General features: G+C 39.7%; 1 protein-coding gene across 1 annotated transcript in view; it reads left to right on the forward strand.

Annotated features, from left to right (window-relative positions):
• Nucleotides 1-22,196, forward strand: part of GABBR2 (gamma-aminobutyric acid type B receptor subunit 2) — a 457,779-nt gene that overhangs the window by 424,031 nt on the left and 11,552 nt on the right. The window contains exons 16-18 of the mRNA XM_077183158.1: nt 6,944-7,168; nt 13,495-13,677; nt 15,621-15,750. Of these exons, the coding sequence (XP_077039273.1) occupies nt 6,944-7,168; nt 13,495-13,677; nt 15,621-15,750 (538 nt within the window). The remainder of the gene's footprint in view (nt 1-6,943; nt 7,169-13,494; nt 13,678-15,620; nt 15,751-22,196) is intronic.

The following is a 22,196-nucleotide window of genomic DNA, read 5'->3' on the forward strand; positions in this document are numbered from 1 at the left end:
TTAAGCCCAGGAGCTGGGTATGAACAGTACAGCTGTGGTGTGCAACACATGCTCCTCCTTTTATTATTTTACTCTTATTTTATATTTACTCAATGAAAGCTGGATGTAAAGAATAATTTTTTGTCACTAAGGAAAGGGAAGCAGTGGAGCAGCTCACCCAGACACTTTGATCAGCCTTTGTCCTTAAAAAGTTCCAGAACCAGACTGAATAAAAGTATGAACAACCTGAAGTGAACTCACATCTGAGCCTGCTTTTTGAGCAGGAGGTTCCACTAGATTATTTCCTCAAGTTCCTCCCAATTATCTTATCAGATTATATCAACCATATTATTAATTAATTTCTTTATAAAATTAATACATTCTATGTGTAGAAAAACTGAATAGTTTTCAGTTTATGTTAAAATTCCCCATTGTTTTCTGATAGTACCTCTGATTTTTAACACATATATTTGCATTCTTTTTAATTCTATTCATGATCAAAAAGAAAACTCAGAAGAAGGACCTACCTCCTTATCAATTAACTTGCATGATTCCAACTCATATATATGGTGGGACCCATCTATCCCATCTTACAATAATTAGAGAGGAAGACAGTTAAGCTTTGTGGTTGGGGAAAGTAGTTTATAGTGATACCAGATATTTATTATTTTTTCAATAAAACGTGGACAGTATTTTAGCATCCAAAGCCACATTTCCATATGGTTTTGTTGGATAAATTTTTTCCTAATATGACCATAAGGAAATATATTCAAATATATTTTTGAAATGTTGCAGATAGTGCAGTATTCCCTTACATGTCTCTTGGCATCAGTTTTTGTATAGCAGAAATAGATTTAAACTGTAGCACACACTGGCTTTTAGCAGAGGTGCTTCACCTCTTTACAGACCTGTAATTGTGGTAATCTTATGCCAGAGACAGTAGAAAGCTATTCCAAATGGATATTTGCTAATGACCAGTTATGTATTTGTTTCAATTGGGTTCTATAATTGTTTCATGACTAAGCAGAATTTTCATGCAAAAAGTCAAATGTACTCTGAATGAAAAGAGGGGAAAATATTTTATTGACCTGTTGGTTTGGGAGAGTGGAGTACAAAGTGAAATCTGGATGCCTGTTAGTGTTCATAGCTTTGTGCAGATGCTTTTCTGTCTTGCACTGGGAATAAAGGGTTTTGCCAAGACCTTTAAGAAGAAAGTCCGTCAGCTGAGTGGCTGAATATGCATATCTTGCAATTAAAATCAATATTTAGCTCTTGTCCTAATGCTCAATAGAAATATTAAGCTTCCTTTTAGTAATGTCTATCCAGAGCAGCCCTGTGAAAGTTAACTAAATACACAGCTGACTCATGGCAGACCAGGGGAGTGAGCAATGGTTTAACATCAGATTGTACTGACAGTGAAGGTAAGAGACCTAAAAGGGAATAGTTTGCCTTTCAGTTTTCTAACCCTACTTATTGTACAGGTAATTAAAAAATAAATTTTAAAAAAGTCATTTTTCTATGCCTCTTCCTGGAAGCTGCTCAGTATTTTGTACTGCACAATTCTGCAGTGAAAACATGAAAACCAAAATTACTTTTTTTTTAATTGAAAAATATCTGCAGCCGTTTCACTGAAATAAAAATGTGCCTGTGTCTGTGATGATCTGGATTAATGAATTAACCCAAATAGAGAAACACACAAATCAAGCTTCACAGTTACTTCAGGCTGAAGGGTCTTCATGGGTCGGAGTCCAGAACTGCCTTGGTTTAAGGGGGCCAGAAAGGGAAATCTCACAGTAATCTAGCTAGAAGAAACAAAACCAAAACAAACAAAATCTCCAGATGTAAAATCTTTGGAGAAAAGGCTTGCTTTTATTCTTTTATGTGGCAAACAGCAGGGCTACAATCCACAAGTCCAGTATATAATCTTTCCAATACCAGATCCCCTAGTTATTGGCAAGCATGACTTCTGACAAGACTGGAGATCTTTCCTCTGGTATTTCTCTGCTCTTGTCAGATATCTTTAGTGTCATTTTCTCTATCTTTCTTTCCTAATACTGTTCATAACCTAAGCTGGCATGACTTTATAATGAAACATTTAAAAAATAGTTTAAGGGCAGTGCAGGGAAATGGAGGTGAATAAATAATTTCTTTCCTGTCTTGTGACAGTCTGTGCAATCCAATAGCAAATTAGGCACTTGGTTGCATTGATATATGTTGTGGATCCAAGCAATTGTTATTGTGTTTAGCAGTAATTCTCATGAACAAGATTTAAAATTAACTAGCTGGTAGAGTTCTAAAAAAGTGTTAAGTGTCTTCCAATACTTCAGTCACAAACACTTTTATTATATTTTCAGGTATCAAAATTTGGTCAGTACAACATTTCTTAAAATTAAAGTTTGCCTGTTGAATCTAAACACAAGTATAATATTCTCCATACTCCTGTTACACCTCTAAAATTTTAACACAGATTTCTTTTATTCTGTCTTTAATCACAGTGATGATACAATCCTGTTGTCTTCAGATACTGTTTTCTCCAAATTTATACAGTGGTTTTCTCACTATAGACTTTCTCACTGTAGCCTTTTTAGGTGCACACTCAACACAGCCTAAACCTACCATACCAGCAGCTGCAAAGGCAATACTCTAGATCAGTGTTAAATGGAAGCTGCCTACCCTCAAACAAAAGATGAAACAAACCAATCCTGCCTGTACAGCTGCCCATGTCTTCTGAGAAAATCCAAACCAATATTTTATGGCACTTTCTATATCAAGAAGATGTGTGTATTAGACCACCAAAATTGTAGAAGTCTTTAAGTTCATGAATAACAGTGTAGGCGGCCCTTCCTATCTGCATTCTCAGTGTCATTGGTTGAGAACCAAAAAGGACTAAAATTAGGCAATTAGGCTTGACAGTAGGCTGAGGTGTCCTTATATTTTAGGTGACAGCTTTCTCTTGGGGCATGTGTACCCCTGAGTTATTCAAACTCCTTCAGAGATGCGTGGGGTCCATCAGAAGCCTCAGGATGGGAATTGTAACTGGTGTAAAGCAGTGACTGGGGACAGATGTGTCCTACACCTCTCTGAATCCAGCACTGGAGCACTGCTAGGAGCTGCCTGCCTCCATCCCAATGTGTATTTATGCACATTGCCTTCCCTAAAGACTGTTTAATCAAAATTCTCAGCAGAGATCAGAACTAACATCCCACGCAAGTGCCCAATTAATTAAGACAGTCACTCTTTCATTACATAAAATCCAGCAGCTCTGAAAGAAGTTTGAGAGCTCCCTCTGAAGCCAGACTCTGCTCTGGGGTTAGGGAGCACATCTCAGGCAAAATTTGGAATTGTGCTGTGTTCTCCAAACATGAAGCTACACAATGGTCATCACCAACATCATTGTCTCAAATGAAGACGGCTGTTGATGTATTTGCCAGCAGACAGTCTTGAGAAGCCTTTACCAGCTTGACCCCTCTAGGAGCCATAGGAGGAGAGACAGCTGCATTGCAAATCCCATCAGGCAGCCTAAAAATATCAAATAGTCCTTCAATTCCAAAGCAACCTCAAGAATTAGGTCCCCCCCAGGCATAATTTGAAATGTAATTTTATTGTCTGGGAAGATGAATGTTTAAAGTTTAGGTACCAGGAGTAAAGAGGAGCTGAACTAGGTACTATGAGTCTGTGTCTTTAACTGTAGCTCCCAAGTCTCATATGCAAAAGTTGTCAAGGGATCACAGAAATCTGGACCTTTCACTAGCAATGTCTGCATCCCATTGCTCAGCCAAGCCATTTTTTACCAAGGGATTTACAGGATTTCTACAGCCATAAAACTGAATCTTTCATGTGTGCATATTGTCTGAGCCTCGGGAAGGGGTAAAATAGGAAGGGCAGGCGGAGAAAAAGCAAAGCATGAAGTTCCCTCAGGAAGGCTTTATCTCAGCGGACAAATCTACCAGCCCCACAGAGCCCTGCGGGCATCTGTACCCAGCAAACAAAGAGCACCTCTGCAGCCACCACTGCCCTGGCAGCAGGATGCAGAAAACTCTCAGCTTTTATCCATGTTTGAGTCTCAAAGATGAGTTGTGACTTCTAGAAAAGGAGATCTCTCTTCCTGAGGCAAGCATTTTACCCGATATGCTAATAAAAATTAAAAGCAATGGTCCCAGATTTATAATGCCTCATTCTGAGGAAACGCACTTGCTACAAGAGCCTCTCCATTCCTTTAGTAATCATATAAATAAATATATATCTTCCTTTCATCCAAAAGATATTTAACCATTTTCCATGCTGTTGTCAATTATGAATGAGAATGGGCTAAATTGTAACCCCCCACAACACTCTTCAAACGATCTTTTTTCCATTATAATTGATCTTTTAGATCATTTTATAACCACCTCAGCTATAAATTCATCCCCGTTATTTGTAATAAGTGCTGGCCTCATGTAAGGATGTTGGCTGTCTTCCCAGAATAATCCTTTTGGAATGGAATCTGTTCATAGTGGGGGAAGTGGAGGAGAGGGAGGGATGACCTACAACCTTAAAAATCTTATTAATAATTAACCATAGTATGATAAGATAGAAATGTTCTTCATAGTTCATCAGGGTCTCATCCCTTTAAAAATGTGATGTAGAAATACAGACAAGGATTCCTTCTACCCTTCAAAACAGCTCAGCCCAGACCAGCCTGTTTGTCAGTTCAGGGCTGGCAAAATGTAAATTTGCAGCAGAACTGAGTACTGCAGCACCAAGAGTGCCGGGAGTGGAGAACAGGCAACCCCTGAGAAGGTGACATTTGGGGGATCAGGTTTGTGCCCTGACAAAAGGTACCACCACTCTATGATCCCCCATGCACCCAGGTGAATACAGTGACAATTTGCTTCCTCAGAGCCTGAAAAGGAGTCTGTACACTCCTGCTCTGCCTGTGCACAGTGCCAGACCCAACAGCAAAGGAGTGCTGCCTGCATCCTTCCCTACTGGACAGATTACTGTGTTTACCAGAGGGGCTCTGAAAACCAGAGGATGAGCTGTTGCTCCAGAACAAAGCTTGATAAGGGGCTCACTCACCTCAGCTGCTCTGCCTAAATGGCTGAGAGCCCTTGCTGACCCAGGAAGCTGTCCACAGACCCCTTAAGAGCATCCCCTTCCTATGCTCTGCCTGCAGCAGCCTCTACAGCTCTTCCTGCAATTCTAAGGGAAGGCCAGTGGCAATGTATCTTGATAGGGACTGCAGCAGTGACAGCAGCATTGGAAAGGGGGTGAGGAAATGGTTCTACATCCTTGCCTGGACTAAGAGGCCCCCACACTCCATGGGCTGAGTAGATACCTAATCTTCCAAAGCCTCCCAGCCAGCTCTGCTTGTGAACAAGTGGCAGAGTGACGTGAGCTGTAGGCAAGAGCATGAAATAAGCCAGCAGACAAGCTCAGGAGGGCAGGGCTGGGAGCTCAGCAGCATGTCCTGGTTGGAAGTGCCTGGATGGTAGGTGGCTGCAGCCTGCAAGTGCCTGTGGGAGTGCAAAGTAGCTGAGTGGTTGTCTTTATTGCCATTGTTACTTGAGATTAAAACTAGGCAAATAATCAAGAAAATTTGCATTACCAGTGTCCTGGTGTTATTACAACTTGGGTTGAAACCTAAGCTTGTAGAGCAAACATCAATCTGCCATTTCTCTAATCTCTTTTGCTTGTCTGGCAACCAAATACTGTTCTTCCAGTCCAGCTTATTTGCCACAGGAAAAAAAACAAAGAGAAGAATAGAAGGTAAACTGTACTAGACAACTGAAATTAATTCCCCAAATGGCATCACCATTAACCTCCAATTTCCTGGATTGCACATAAATTACAGTTGTATAAAAGAGAATATTATCTCCGTGACATGACTATGGACAAATGTGTTGGTCTGGGGGAAGGCTACTAAGGTCAATGGGAATGCACATTTGTTCTTTCTCCTTCTTGTCTGTCCCTGCACTGTGATCAGAAAAAAAGCTAGAAAACATGGAAACCATGTCCTGGACCTTAGTGATAGTTCCTCTCTCTGTCCTTACCTTCCATGCAATACCATCTGCTGTCTGTCATGCTTCCCAAGGCTCTCTACACTCCTATGGGGCTGTGCCGAGACCGTAGGCTGGGTTACCTTACAACATCTTCAGTTCCTTTTGGCTTTTACTGCATTGCCAGAACTCCTCTGAGGAATGCAAGAGGAAGAAAATAATTGTCTGCAGCAGTTCATGTTGCAGAAAAATCTAATTAAATTTCAAGGGATGGAGATGGCTTCCTTCCACTAAAGGCTTTCCCCTGCTGAATTGCAAAAGCATATTGCAAATAACAAAGGGGCTAAAACTTAAAAATACACCAAAGGAAAAAAGCAAACAAAAAATTGCCACAAGAATATTTTATGCCAGAAATCATTAGACAACTGCAATTGAAAGGCCATTACCAACTCCCACTATAATAAAAGGCATTATAATTGTAATTTGAACAACTCGGGTGACACTTTCTACATGATATATTTATCCCTCATGGGACACATCTTGGCACTGCTGCTTATTTATGTAGGTGATAATCATGTAATGAATAGCTAGATTGATAAGAGTATATTGAGAACAGCTGCTAAAAATAGCCAAAAAAACAATGCACATTATATTTTACTGGAATCCTTGAAAACAAACAGGAAGGACAGTCTTTAAAAACTATTTAAAATATAAAGATAACCATAGCATTTAGAAAAATTTGTTCCAATCAGAACTAATTTTAAGTTTCACATTTTTCTTGTTAGAGCAGGAATCTGTCCTAGTGAGCAAAACAAATCACACAGGTAATTAGATATTGAGGAAAAGGTAGGTGTATATCTCTGAGTTGTAATATGTCCTATATTTGTCAAGTTGGAAAACATACCTGTTTCAAATCAGTGCTTTTTCTGGATGACAGCAAATTCCTCTTAAAACTATCATCATTTCTCCTCCTTTTACCATTCCAGTTATTTGGGTGTTTCCTCGCCTGGGAGACACGAAATGTCAGCATTCCTGCTTTGAATGACAGCAAGTACATCGGGATGAGTGTGTACAACGTGGGGATAATGTGCATTATTGGTGCTGCTGTTTCATTCCTCACTCGGGACCAGCCCAATGTGCAGTTCTGCATCGTTGCTTTAGTCATTATATTCTGCAGCACCATCACTCTCTGCCTTGTGTTTGTACCTAAGGTAGGTGAATTTGTTTTGCATAGACCCAGATATTTTTCCTGCTGTTTTGTAATTATGATGTAATATGTAGGTATTTTATCAGCTTTTCAAGTGCAGGGGATGTGTATGAATTAACCAAGCCCATCCATAAATGCTTCTCTCTGGACCCTGAAGGAAAAACAAAGCTTCATGACATTTTGGAGAAAGTGTGAATACATGAGTTAATAATGCCTATATTTTTACTGAAATGTGACCGGGGAAACAAAAGTTGTTTTCTGTAGTTTCAGTAGAACAGCCTCCATTTCCAACTTTCAGGAAATTTTTGGAAAGAGTGGAGATGTAAGTGGAGATTCAGGGGAGACAGGTCCTGTTGTCTACTCTGCCATGTTTCTTCCCTTCCCTCTTATTTTTGGTGACCAGTTATAGGTACCAAAGGAATGGCATAAAGCTGTCTCTGAGGAGTTATCAGTTAGATATTAGGAAAAGGTTCTACCAAGAGGGTGACTGGGAACTGGAAAGGGATATCCAGGGAAGTGGTAACAGCACCAGCCTGACACAGTTCAAGAAGCATTTGAACAATGCTCTTGGGCACTTGGTGTGATCCTTGGAATGCTGCTGTGCAGGAGTTGCACTTCAGTGATCCCAATAGGTCCCTTCCCAGGATATTCTAAGATTCTTACATACCCTAAATAAGATAATCAAGATCTCTGTTTCTATACCTACAAAAATAGTAAAATCTTTTTAGTTCACTAGCATGATAAGAGATCAATTGTGTTGAAACCTCCAAGTATTCATTTATGGTGGTACAATAGGCTTTGTCAGTACCTCAGAGGAAAACTGTATGTATGCTGCAAATGCTGACTCTGAGGTTATATTTATTAATGGGTATATTAAAGGATTAAGTGAGGCACAGACTGGGAGACCCATGCTTTCATTTCCTTTTGCTCTTCTGGGCTCTGAGGACAGGTTCATTGTGCCTTGTCAGAAGAATTGAGAAGATACCTACAAAGGGCTGGAACTTGATCAGTTCCCTTGCTGAGTTAAGCTTTAAACATGAATATGACAGATCTTGAATGAAGGGAAAACTGGTTTTTATGTAAGCTTACTTAGCAAAGCCTAAAGTAGTAGGGAATGCATTCCATGTTTTGGAGTAAAATGTTCAATTGCATTCCTTTTAAGTGGCTTGTGTAAACATAGCTTATTACCTCAAATTAGATTCATATGCAGTTGGATGTCTGAAAAATTTGCAAGGCAAAATGTAGGTCTTTTTGCCTCTAGAATCTGTTTTTAGATTTTTCAAGTGAGTATTTATAAGAGGCTCTTTATTGGACCACGTTCAATCAATGTATTGAGCAAATTGTAGTCAGTAGATTCTGGTGCTAAGTGGCCTCCCATCTACTGGGCAGCCGAGAACTATGTGTGCAAAAGAAGCAAGAAAAACATGCTAATAAACTTATCTCAAAGTGCAACCACTGAAAGAGATTAAAGGTGCAGACTAGAGATAAAAGCTGATTTGTGATCTGCAAAAAAAAGCAGAATAATTCATTCTCCAGGACTGACTAAACAGGATGTTTTTGCAAGTTTTGCAATTCACTTCTCAAATATTAAAAAGCCATACAGATGTGTATAGTCATATTTTTGTTCTGGATCTTAGGAAAGAATCACAACTTTGTTCTAAATTGAGGGAACTTTCACAGACATGACAATAGAGTGTACTTTGAAACACTACAAGATTTAAGTGGGTAAGCCATATGAAAATGCATATTAAAACTCCTATGCCAAAAATACCTCCAAAGAATGTCAGAACTCTCTTCAAAGAGAATTATTAATGCTGTCCATGCCCTTTGCCCCTTTGCTTTCATGCTCCTTTGCCCATCCTTCTCTTGTCACAGGCTGTGAAATTACTTTTCTGATTCCTTTTTAACCCCTTCCTCTGATCTTCTTTTAAACTTCAATTACCCCACCCTCATTTTTCATCTGTTCTTTTTTACTCAAAATGCAAACATGAACCATAGCCCCCTAGCATGAAGTCCCTAACCTTTTTCCATCTCTTGTCAGGTTTCCAAATGCTTAGCTATTTAGCAATAAAATTCTTCACTGGCTAAGGTACAGAAAAAGATGTTGAAGCAGGGGCTGGAATGCAGCACTTCCAATGCCCATGGGAGTGTTTTCACAGCTGGAGAGTTCTTCTAGCACTCATATATATTGTTCTACATCTCCTCTGGTCATGCTGTGCCACAGCTGGCAAGCCTCCCCTCAGCCTGCTCAGGTTGCCCAATAACTCCTCTGGACACCACAGATTATATCCAACACTACCTAGTTTGTAAATCTAGATAAGATGCTAGTGTGAGACAGGCACCAAATCTCTCCCCTCAAGCAATTCTGTTGTAAATTAGTACAATATTGGCAACTCAGGTATATTTCTGGTGAATACTAAAGCCTCATCAAGCACAGGGGATGATAATGAAGACCTGGAAGACTGCACTTTCTCATTTGTTAAACAGACCAGACAGATGCAGGCAGTAATGTGGTTCTGAGCCAGATGAGTGCCACTATTTCTCTGCTATACTAAGTACATTCCTTTTAACTAATCTTCAGCAGTCTCCTGGGTCAACAGTGCTGAAATTCGATTTTACCCCACAACCCTTTTAAGTATGCAACTACTCAACAATGTAGACACACTAAGGAATGAAACATGACATTTTCCCTTCCTTCTTGTCAGCTCTACTAATCTTATTTACTTATAACATGGCAATTACTATCCTTCTCCAGTTAAATGTCCACTTCATCCATTGCCATTTTGTTCAGTACCAAGTGCCTCAGAAAAAACCATGAGGAAAATCCCAGAGTAGAGTAAGAGATATCAGAGGAAAAAAATGCTCATGACCTTCTCCATTGCATGGTACAGGTGTTGATAGCATTATACTGCATCGTACTTATATTAACTGTACACATTCTTGTTATCCAACTAAATGCTTTCCAAACACTGTTAAAACTATTCTAGATTTCTGCATTCAAGGGTACCTTGTAGAAGTTATCAGCGGAATTCAAAGACCTGTTATGTATATTTTTCCTGTCAGAAATTAACTGCAATGTCTAATTATCTTTTTAAGGACCAAGATGTCTATAGTACTTTTCAACATACTCTTCACTTCCTTAAAAGAAAAAATCATAATATGAATTCTCTCTTCATGAAGTAATTGTCACAAACTTATCCATGTCTATGATGCTTCCATGGCCTTCCATTTTTCTACTCCATCCATTTTGAGACAGAACAATGGGCTCACTTGTAGTTGCCCAGCAAGTGCATATCATTTCTGGCTGCAATGGCACTAACACATTAATTCTGATCCATTTTCCTGCAGAACAACAAGGCAAAATCAGTTCTAGGGATTAAAACATCCCTTTTCTGTGTTGGCAGCATTTTATGCCTATTTGCAATTGGCTCTGTGGATATTCAATGCTGACCCTTTGTGAAAATTGAAACTACACAGATATAAAACAGCAATATAAAAGTTCCATTGACTGTATGGTAGAAAAAAAAATATAAAGCTCATCTAACCTCATTCTTCATACAGCATGAGCCAACAATGTTGCCCATGAACTTTTTTATCTAGTTCATACCATGTGAATGAATGCATTAAACCATGTCCCTGTTGCAAAACACCCAATTTTTAGCAATAAACTCCCAGATGAAGATGATTCAGTGGCAATACTTCTATCTTATATTCAGTTTGAACTTAGACCACATCAAATTGCAGAACTTTTATCTTGTAACAGTTCTGCCTGCTGTTTTAAGAAGCGTTGTAATTACCATTCTTCACATTTAACTTAATTTTCATGTAGTTTTTGGTCTGGGACTTAGACACATCAGTCATTACAATCATCCTAATTTGAAACAAAGACGTGTGAGAGTGCAGTCACTTCCCTCTAGGAAGGCTCAGCTACAGCAAGATACCCAGGGCCTTAAGCAGTTGGGCCTTGGTTACTTCCTGATAAATAATTCCCAACTCCTCTGAGTATCTCTACCAGCATTTGAGCACATTCACAGTAAGAAACGTTGTTTCTGATCTTTAAATGAAAATTTTGGATTTTGGAGCTTGCGTCTCCCTCCCTTTCACTGCAGGTCATTGAGAAGAGTCTGGCTCCATCCTCTTTAATCTCTTCCATCATATATTGAATACACATGAATAATATCATGCCCCCACAATGTCTTCCATCTCAGGGCTAAATAATCAGTCTCTACTTGTATCATAAGGGCTAGGACCTTCTTTAGCATCTCTGTGGCCCTCCTCTTGGCTTTCTTTACTACACCTATGTCTCTCTTGTTCTGGGCAGCCCAAATCTGGACACAACACCCCAGGTGTGCTCTTGCCCAGGCTGAGTAGGAACAAAGGATCACCTCCGTTGGCCCAGGATACTGTTGGCTTATGTTCCACCACAATTTCCAGTGCCTTTACTGGAAAGGTACTTTCCAGCCAAACAGACCTTGTGCTGTTTGGGTAGGTGCTTGGGGTTTATTTCTCCTCAAGGGCAGGACTTAGAATTTCCCTTTGCCTAGCTTTAGGAGATCCTTGTTGGCCCAGACCCATTTCCTTCCAGACTGAGGAGCAACATTAGTGACTGGCTACCACAATCCTCTGAGCCTGTCAGTTCAGCCCAATTTGCATTCACTTCAGTGGTTCCTTGCCCAGTCACTTTATCAGTTTAACTCTGAGGATGCTCTGGGAGACAGTGTTAAATCTTTGCTTAAGTCAAGAAAAATAACTCTCTACCCTCATCTACCAGCCCAGACATCTCACTGAAGACAGCTGTAAATCAGATTGTTCAGGCAGGATTTCTCTTTCATAAACCAACAATGAATGCTTCTAATCACATTCTTGCTCTTAATGTGTTTGGAAATGGTTCCCCAGAGGATCTACTGCAGCATCCCCCCCAAACTGAGGTGAAGGTGGCAAGGAGGCATTTCCCCAAATTCTTCTGTCACATCTCCTGAAATCAGCTGTGACATTTCCTTTCTTCTAATCCTCAAAAACTGCTCAAAATCAACATCATCTTCCAAAAGTAACTGAGAATGGTCTTGTGATGACATGGACCAGTTCCCTTAATCCTCAGGCATACAACTTGTCAGGTTGGAGGTGTGGAATTTTTTAAGGCAAGTTTTACCAGTAAAGACTAAGGTGAAGAAGACAGAGAGCACCGTAGCCTTCTCCATCTTCTTTACCACCTGAAAAATAAAATGTATTATCTGCAAGCATCATCCCAATCTGCAGCCTTGGTCTGTAAATACATGCCAGGGATCACACTCTTCAGAGCCTGAGAAGTCAGATCTCTGTTGATCAGAATTTAGGGCCTTACTTTATGCCACTGGAGCTGCAGAACAGTTCCATGCTCTCAAGAATAAGAGGAATCAATTCCAAAATGCAGCTAGACCACAAAATCTGGCTGGGCTATGCATGCAAAATGATTGCCCATTCTCTCTTTTCAGACAACTCAACACCTTTGGATTTATGATTCCATGCCTATCCTCTCAGGGCAGGCAGCTCCTTCAGCTTTGTCTGTATACGAATCTATATGTATGCTGCTTGGCAAGTAACATAAATTTTGTATTCTCTAGAGTAATCTGAGAATCTCTCTCCCCCTGCTGCCAAACAGCAGTTGCTTTCTCTCCTCATGTTGAGGTGATATTTTCACATTGTCACTGAGTGTTAAATTTTACTTATATTTGCTTAAATTAAATATGTTTAAGGTTAACCTTTTTCTAAGTGGCTTATTTAATTTTTTTGAACAGATTTGGTTTATTTTGGGTTGCTAAAAACTAATTAAGTTTCTGTTATCTCCAGAGTGCAATCTCCCATGAGTTCTCTCTGTTAATACTCCTGTTTCATGTCTCTCACTGCTTGAGCGTTACTTGTAACAGTAGGAAAGGAGAAATTTCAGATGAAACTGTGCTTAGGAAGAGGAGGGTTTGGTGGATTGTATTTTTCTTAAAGAAGGAATATATCCTTTGAAAGTATGAACATATCAATGAGGGAGAAAGATACATATTGAAGAATATTAAAGTATATTTTAGTATATTTAAAATCCAGATAAATATCTTTTGAATGAGTTTTTTCCTAAATTTTTGAATGCTTCCCTTCTCATAATCATTTTCATTCAACCTATTCTATAAAGTTATTCAGAAATCATCTCAAGTAGTGCACATGGCAAGCAGAGCTCACTTTCCATAGTTTTATACTTGAAAGTCAAAAAGAAGCTCTTCTTGGTTCACCTTTCAGTATTTTGAGATACAAAATAAATAGCTGCAAAAATAAAACAGGATTTCTTAAGGCTTTTCAACCTTTCAGCTCATCACACTGCGAACAAATCCAGATGCAGCCACACAGAACAGACGGTTTCAGTTCACTCAAAATCAAAAGAAAGAAGATTCAAAAACATCGACATCAGTCACCAGCGTCAATCAGGCCAGCACATCTCGACTAGAAGGATTGCAGTCAGAGAACCACCGCTTGAGAATGAAAATTACAGAGGTATTGTTTACTCTATTTACTGCCTAGGCACTTCAGGTTTCATTGGTTTTTTGTTGCAATTCTGCAATCTGCTTAAATACTGACTACTTTTTAGAGAAAAAAGTTAACTTTTCCCATCTAAATAATAGGAAAGAGGCAATTTATATGGATTGCTAACTAGCACAGCAAATACGTGGCAGGTGTGATAAAATGAAAATGTGCCTTAGCAAAATGGAATTAAACTTGCCCTATTTATTTGTGACAGGCCAATTACCCTGCTGTTTCACATGGACATGCTGAGCTCCACAGCTCCAGAAGTGTAACCTTTACAAGCAAGCATAACAGAGATCCGCAGCCCCAGGGGCACTTAAGGGCTGTCTTTGTTCCTGTTTATGGTTGAGTTCTGAGGCTGCTGCTGCTGTTATTTCTCAGCCTCTCTTAGAGTTTGCTCAAAAACTTGCTAGACATATTTTTACGTCTTCCATGAAACAGAATTACATATTTTCTTAAGGTAGAAAGATACCTTTATGAATGTGTGAGCTGACTCTTTTGACACAAAGGTGATGGTTGCTTCAGTACCTACTGAGGGAAAGGCTGAGTACGTGGAGTACATGAATTACATAACAGCTACAGCATGTACATTTGTAGTTATATCCATCCTTGCTCAGTAGACCTGAAATGATGACAAACCAGTCTTGAAGACTGCCCCATTTTTGAGACAAGATAACCATAACTGATCATATCATAAAGAAATCAACCTGTTCTTAGCCAGTCTGTATTCTTATACCTTGAAGAAAAACTATTTTATTGCAACAGTTATTTCTTTGCCCAGATATTAATGACAATTGCCTATGTAACTATAAAGTATTTACTCAGGCTACCAAAGAGTCCAAAAGTAAAAGTTATCTCTGCCTTGTTAAAGAAATTTAGTTCAGCTTTGCCAGGTCCCTTTCATGTGAGAGCCTTGAAATTTTTAATGAAGGCCTAGCTGCCTGCTGGCTATTTCTGTTCCTTTACTCTACTGTAGTTTTTTTCTGCTAAACCTCCTAGCACAAGCTCTCAGCCTGTGCCTCACAATGATGGTGAGCACAGGTAAGGCTGATCAGAGCAGCCACATTAGTGCTTGCAGGGCCCTGACTATTCCTTTTGGACTTTACTTAAATAGATAGAATTCCTAGAACCAGTGGGCCCAAATCAGTTTCATTGTCAAGGGGATTTGGAACATGCCCTACCATGGCTATCAGCTACATCTCTGGCTCATCTAGTTTGAGTTGCTGTGCCCCAGTTCTACAGGGAAAAACATAAATCTAAATTCAGCACTTCTAAAATTCAGTAAAGCTGCTAGGGAGTGGGACATACTCTGGACACTACACCATGCACAGCTGTTCACAAAGAGGATTAGGAAGCTTGTTTCTTGTTATTTTCTATTAGGGCTGTAGACAACTGAGTACAAGTCAGCCTCTGAGGAGAGCACACTGGGCTCTGCTCAGTGCTGAAAGTGCATTCCTGGTAGAGCTGACTGCAGTCACTCACATGACTGGACATGCCATAGCTCCCTTGTATTCTCCTGTAGGTTCAATAATTTGATTAATGAAATGGTTATAGCTATGTATGCCACAATGTTGCATGTAGATAATAAAGAGTTCAGATGTTTTCAGACTGGGCTTTCTTATGCCTATATCTTTCTCATTTGTCAGTACACCTGAATTGCTTCTACTGTCAACTACTAAAGCTTAATCCTCTCCTATGCCCTGTGCGCAATGTCACAGTTGAACACAATTTTTTACTTGTAGCATTATTTTTAGAGGTAGTGTAGTAGTGCTATAAGAAAACTGTATTTGTCACAGTGTAGTAATTGCATTACCACCTGCCTTCCAGCCTGACTATGGAAAGCTGTGCCTCAGTGCAGATGCCTGAAGCAAAGACTCATGAATTTTGAAGGATTTGTACTCTTTGTTTTGCAGCTGGACAAAGACTTGGAAGAGGTCACAATGCAACTTCAGGACACTCCTGAGAAAACAACATACATTAAGCAGAACCACTATCAGGACCTTAATGACATTCTTAGTATACGGAACTTCACAGACGGCAAAGGTGAGCGTCAGTAAAATCCATTAGTAGCTTAACATGCCAAACCTTTCAATTGAATTGGCTTCAGAGCACTCAAACCTTGGTAAGACAGTTTAAATATTTTGGTTGAATTACTGGGAGTATGGGGGTTCACATAATAAGCTACATGGTACCCACTGATTAGTTATTTCTGTATATACATCTTCTATCGTAATACACATGATGAAGGGGGAAAATTTAAGAAGTGTACTTGTGTTCAGAAGCCAAGTTTTTTGTGCTGCATGGAGAGAGGAAAGCCACAGAATTTTAAGCCCAGTTTAATATGTGCTTGCCTGACTAGGATGCTGAAATCCTGCTTTTGGACACTGCTATCAAGCACATAAAAAAGAAGCATGTAAATATTTCAGTGCTGGTTTGGATTCTAAATGCAGAATTGAAGCCACTCATGTATGAAAGTTCTTCCCTAGGAACTGATAAAAAAGGATTTAATGACAACTGTAATATTCCTAAGTTGTTTCTCCTGTGTCTCTTGCATTGCTCCCTGAAGAAATACATGCAAGAGAATTTCTTCCATTAGAGCCATTTTGCTTTTTGGGAAGCAATAAAATCTGGTGCATAGTGCAATAAAAGTGGAAGCCAGGACACCCACCTTCCATATCCGACTCTAGAATGGATCTAATTTGTGACTTCTGGCAAATAGCTTTGTAAGCAGACTATTACTATAGTGTGTGACAAACTGGTTGCTCTGTGTTTGGAATTTGTATATTTGCATGTTTGCTAACTGCGAGGCTCAGGCTTCTTATTGATGTAGCACCATAGGCTTGATTATGTGGGACAGAAGTTACTCTTATGAATATATTTGAACAATTTTACAACCACAGCAGCAGTTCACATATGTTATTGAAGTATATTGAAATTTCTGTTGGATAAGGTTACTTTTTCTTGAGCTTTTTGTTTTAACCTGGGTATACACTGGGCTGTATAACTTGTGGCAAAAAGAAGAAAAAGGGAGTGTTCCCAGTGTCCTTTTTAAAAGTAAAAAAAAATTTAAAAAAAAAAACCTGAAGAGGGGAAAGGAGGAAAAAAGAAAAACGTAAATAGCTGCTGGAGGCGTGTGATTATTGGGCTGAGATCAGGAGCAAGAACTAACATCAGTGAGTGGGATGAGGCAGTTTGAAAGGAACACATAGAATGTTCCTCTCATGTCAGATGCTCCAGGAAAAATGATAAATCATGAATAATATTTCAAGCAGAAAAGATACATTGCATTGTGCCAAATGCCCATCTGAGTCTGGGTATGAGAATCAAAAAATTATTCTCAAGAAATACACTGGGTATAAATTTAGGAAGGATGCTTCCCACAGCAAGATGCACTCCATTAGCAGTAGGAGGCTGGCAAAGAAATCAAGGATAAAATATAACCTTTCTGCACTTACTTGTGGCTATGTCTACAAAAGACATTGATGCCTAACTGCTGCTTTAAGCAACAGCATCCAAGATTGTCTTTGTTCCTAATTTCCCCCAGTACAGCTCCCTAGCTTTTACATTTCTGCTGTGGAGTGCATATTTAAAATCATCTGTAAGCATGGAGCCTTAATTTCCAGAGTAGCTTGGAGCTATTTAATAATTGGGATTTACAGGGTAGATATTCTGCATACTGAAGTTGCTGGACACAGTTTTCTCAATGGATCTACCACATAAATCTCCACACAAAAGGTGGGACAGATGGAGAAAGATGCTTTCACTTGTCAAAATTTATATGGAAAGGTGAGAGTATCCATTCACCTGAGAATGAGGAAGACCTGGATCCCAATTTGCAGAAGGTGTTTGAGGCTTGGTCCCACACCTGGTGGCAAATACTCCACACATGCATATTGTAGTGTATCCTGATTCTGACACAAGGGACACTAAATATTCATACTCCCAGGCATTGAGCCACTGTGATAAGCAACCCTTGCTAGCCTTTTCCTGTCCCTCCAATTCCATTTCTTCTGCCTCTTATCTTTTCACATTTCCCTGTCCCTTATCTACATCTGAATCTCCTGTCTGTTTCTCTCACTGCACCCATTCCCAATAGTCAACCTATGTGCTTAATATAAATTTGCTGTTCCAATCAAAATAACAAGGCTTTGGAGAATTCATGCTGCTGAGTCACTGCTGATTCTGTGCAGATTCAAACAGACACCACTTAAATGGTACTTAAAAAAATTCTGGCCCTTACGGCTACGGGAAAGCTAACTCCAAATGACATGACTATGCTTTCTGTAGCTATGCATTTCATGAGCTTTCAGTAAAGGAAAGTACAGAAACTTGAAATTATGCATCCCTGGTGGTACTTGAGTGAAGCTTCAGAATTGTAAATAATCTATTAGCGTGACCTAGGAGTGACCATCTCTCTCATCCCCACTGTGCAACTGGGGAAGCCAGTCCAATATTAGTTTAAAGGTGATGATGAGGTTTGTGCCTTCCTTGATCTTGTGAAAAATGTGAGCTGGGAGAGTGGGAATAGGACAGTGAAGATAGAGGCTCAAAATAGCAGCTGACTTGGAGCTAAAAATCATACCAGATAATTTGCCACATTTGCTTTGTTGATCACTTCTATGTGAATTGTTTTTATAAAAGACCTTGCTGTTCTGGAGGAGCTCACAGGGAGAATGCCATGTAGGGTAACCCCACTGCTATTGCTTACACAAACTCAGGGCACTGCTCTTCACAGAACAGATCATAACATGGGATTTAGGCAATGCAGCTCGAACAAGCCCTAATCAAACTTTAATGTCATAGTACACTTCAGTAGGCTTCTGATCTGTAAAAATTGCCTGGAGTTAAAAATCCTAATTCCTATAGCCAAGTGCCAGAGGAGGTTATTTGATTCATCTCTTCCTTCTTCACCACCCTCATTTACATCAAACATATGGCTTTAAGATACTAAACTTAAATTACTTTAGCCAAAATAGGTAGATACAGCTGTGAACTCCTATATCTGCCTGACCTCAGGCAGTGTTTCATAACTTTGGGATTCCTGCTTAGTTATTAATAGCAACAGCTCCTGGTGTATCCCAGGAGCTCTTTGCTGGCACAGGGACTCCTTCTTTACAGCACACTTCAGTACATCTCATTTAAAGAGAGATATTATCTGAGACACTCAACTCTTGTTCACAAATGCATGATGTCCCTGAGACATCCACAGCAATTGGCTATGTAAGAAAAGCAATTAGGAAAATATGATTTGTGGTTTATGGCCTGATTGCTTTCTTTTAATGCAGGCTTTTTCACTGCACTGCTGCATAGCTTTCTGTGGTCAAGCAGTTTTTAGCATGCTCCATGGACTATGGCTCTGAAACTTCAGATGCTGGATTTAAAAGGGCATCCCCTTAACTTAATTTCCTACATTCCTCGGATGACTTTGAGTCACTGCGCCTGCTAGTGACCTCGGCTCTGTGCACAGAGCAACACTAACTTCTCCCCTGGCATTTGTGGGATCTGGTCTTGCTGGAGTGGCAGAGCCACATTATAGCCTGGGTTTGAGGCAGGGATGGGGCATGGGGGAGGCTTGGCTCAGGCCATCTCTGTAAGAGACAGTCATTCAGCAAGAAGAGTCAGGCTTGGAGGCACGGTTGTGTTTGTCAGGCTGACATTTGGAAAAAAGGAGGACAAGTGCCTCAACTGTGATGCTGTGTAAAGGAAGGGAGGAGGGGATGTTAAATAATATTGCTACACTTGGAATCTTATTATCTTACTCTACTTGACTTCTTTTTGACATTTTAATACATGAAATTATTTCCATTTGACATAATTCACAAAATCGTGGATTGAAAGAGCTTCATATAAAGCAAAGCTCAGAAGAAGTCCTGCAGAAGAATGTCCCTCTATTTCTACCTTGGCCAGTACATTTCAGAGTAGCATGTTAGGGAAATTAAGGAATGACAGCCATTTCTGTGGGACATACAGAAGAAGCAGGAGACAGCCTTGCCACAGTTCCCTGTTATGAGCAAGCCCTTTTTGCAGGTTCTCTCTCTGCAGGCGCCCTTCCTTGCTCAGAAAACCTTGTCTGTTTCAAGCCAGAAAGCAGTCTTTACTCATTGCTGTAAATGGGCTGGGAGCATTCATTTACATGTCAGATATGCCTACATACTGTCACTTGTCACCCCACTCCGATGTTTCCTGGTGTTAGTTTTTCCCCATGTAAAAGCAGCTCAAAGAAAAACAGATTTCAAAGGCATGCTGCTCACAAATGCAAAGTAAAACAGAGTTCATCTGTGGTAGGTGGGGGAAGTATTATTTCTATGAAGTTCATGCAATTCAAGCATTAAGGATGAGATTGAAAAAGAGGTTCAAAGGTAAGGGCTTTCAGAAATAACTTTTTTAAAGGGATGTTATTTTAAAGCAAGGATGTAGTTCCTTTCTTTATAGAGATGTGTAGAGATATGTGTGCTAGTTTCTATGAAGCCTAACAAATGGATTCAATCCTGAAATTGGATCTTGTTTCTGTTTCAGCAGGGAGACCAACCTATCAGAGGTTCAGCTCCTGCCCTTCCTTGCACAGAAATGAACCTGTAGTAAAGGGAATTTCTTCTGATTTAAAGTAGTATAAATCAGAGCAGAATCTTGCTGGCTTTTCTTTTTAAAAAATCTTCCTCTCAAAAGACAATTATCAGAAGCTATGATTTAGATTGTCTGTGCAGAGTGCTTACTTCAGGAGAACTTTTCTCTGATTACCAGCAGACATTGTGATCGTTTTAATTTTTCCTTTCAGTTTACTTTCTTATCACCCTATTTACATGAAAAACAGAGACTGGCTAGTCATGTTTCACAGTCCAAACAACAGAACTGGGAAAAATTACAGCAGGTTTTCAAAATCTTCCTCTAGTTTTAGAGTTTCCTGAGTTCATTAGTAAATCAGCAATCTCTGCCAGATCCTGTAAGTCCTTGTTAAATCACACTTGCTTCTTTGTGGAGCATAATATATGTTTTCTAGCAAAGAGAAACAATAGTAGAATTGAAAGATATTGGATGAAGTGTAGTTCTGTCATCCAGTTCTAAGCCGTCAGAGGAATATTGCCACTAAAGCATAATGATGAAGATGTTCAATAAAGCTGCAGTGTACAAACATCAACCAAACAAGCACCTAGTTAAAAAAAATATGTTTTCTAAACTCTTGGAAGAAATTGAAGCATCATCAGTCACCTGGTGCATTCTGCCTGCAGCTGAATGAAGGTTGTTAATATGCATGGCACATTTGAGCCTGCCCAGGTAATTTTGGCAGCACGAGGTTGCAGAGTGATTACAGGTCACCCCTGGCAGAGGGAGAGGAGAGCAGCTGGGAGCAGTGACCTCCTCTCTGAGCCCCTTGGCAGCCTGCATCAGGTGTGCTCTTGCAGCTCAGAGCTTTGTAAATGGAAGCTGGTTTTTTGCTACAGGTAGGCAAAGGTCCCAGGCTAAAGCCCTCTGCTCTCACCAACCACTGGCAGCGAGCTTTGTTCTATAATGAGCCCATTGCCGAGCGCTCTGTGAGGCCCTTGAGATGTATTTGTCTTTTCTCCCGACAGCTTTCTGAATGGAAAGCGCTCAGGCATCACTTATCCAGACTTCTGAGTTCAGGTTTGAGGTCTACAAAGGTGAAAATTATTTAGAAGGTGCTTCTGGCTAATGTGATTTCAATTTAAAAGGTAGTTACATCATCCCAGTGCAACTTACAGGGTAGAATCTGCAGCGGCACACAGTGCCCTGAGGATGATGGCATTTTCCAGCCAACATACTTAATGGACAGAGGAAGAGAGAGCATGGGGAAGTATCAAAAACACTGCGACACTTTCCAGGGGAAACTGGGAAATCAAATGTTTACCACTACTTTCAGTTGTTCATGTATATAAAACTAGTTTTCTAAACTCTTAAGTTTTTAAGTACATATGGCAATAGTGTTTTGTCTTTAAGCTCCAGCTCCCAGAAGCATATGACTAAGTGAGAATCTTGCTCTTCATTATTTAAATGAAAGGTAAATGAAAAATAAAGATATTCTAGTTTCCATAGCTGCAAAATAAAAATCTAACAACTCCTCTCCCAAAATGCTTAACAAATAAGAATTACCTTTTTTTTTTTTTTTTGAAAGAAGCAAATGAAAAGGGGGGGAAAAGTGTCTGTATTTTGCCTGCATTTTATATATGTACAGTAAAACTTGCATTTGGTAGCCTTGTGTGCAGAAATTTATTCAGTGTATTAAGGGCAAGTAATCTGCAAGAGTGGTAGAAAAGAGTCTATTAAGAATAACACACGGTGATATATGGGCAGTTGGTGTTGAGAGGTGAGTAGGAAGAGAATACATAATTTCTGCTCTACTCTAAACTAAATCCCCCACCTTTTTGACAAGGACCACCTCCTTCTCTTTCTCTCTCACAGCACAGCTGAAAGTACATGAAACTCCTTTAGTGTATACAACACAGATTATCCTATTAAATAACAGACTCCCTAAC

Source organism: Agelaius phoeniceus, chromosome 1 (genome assembly GCF_051311805.1).
Source record: "Agelaius phoeniceus isolate bAgePho1 chromosome 1, bAgePho1.hap1, whole genome shotgun sequence".
Classification (NCBI taxonomy): Eukaryota; Metazoa; Chordata; class Aves; order Passeriformes; family Icteridae; genus Agelaius; species Agelaius phoeniceus.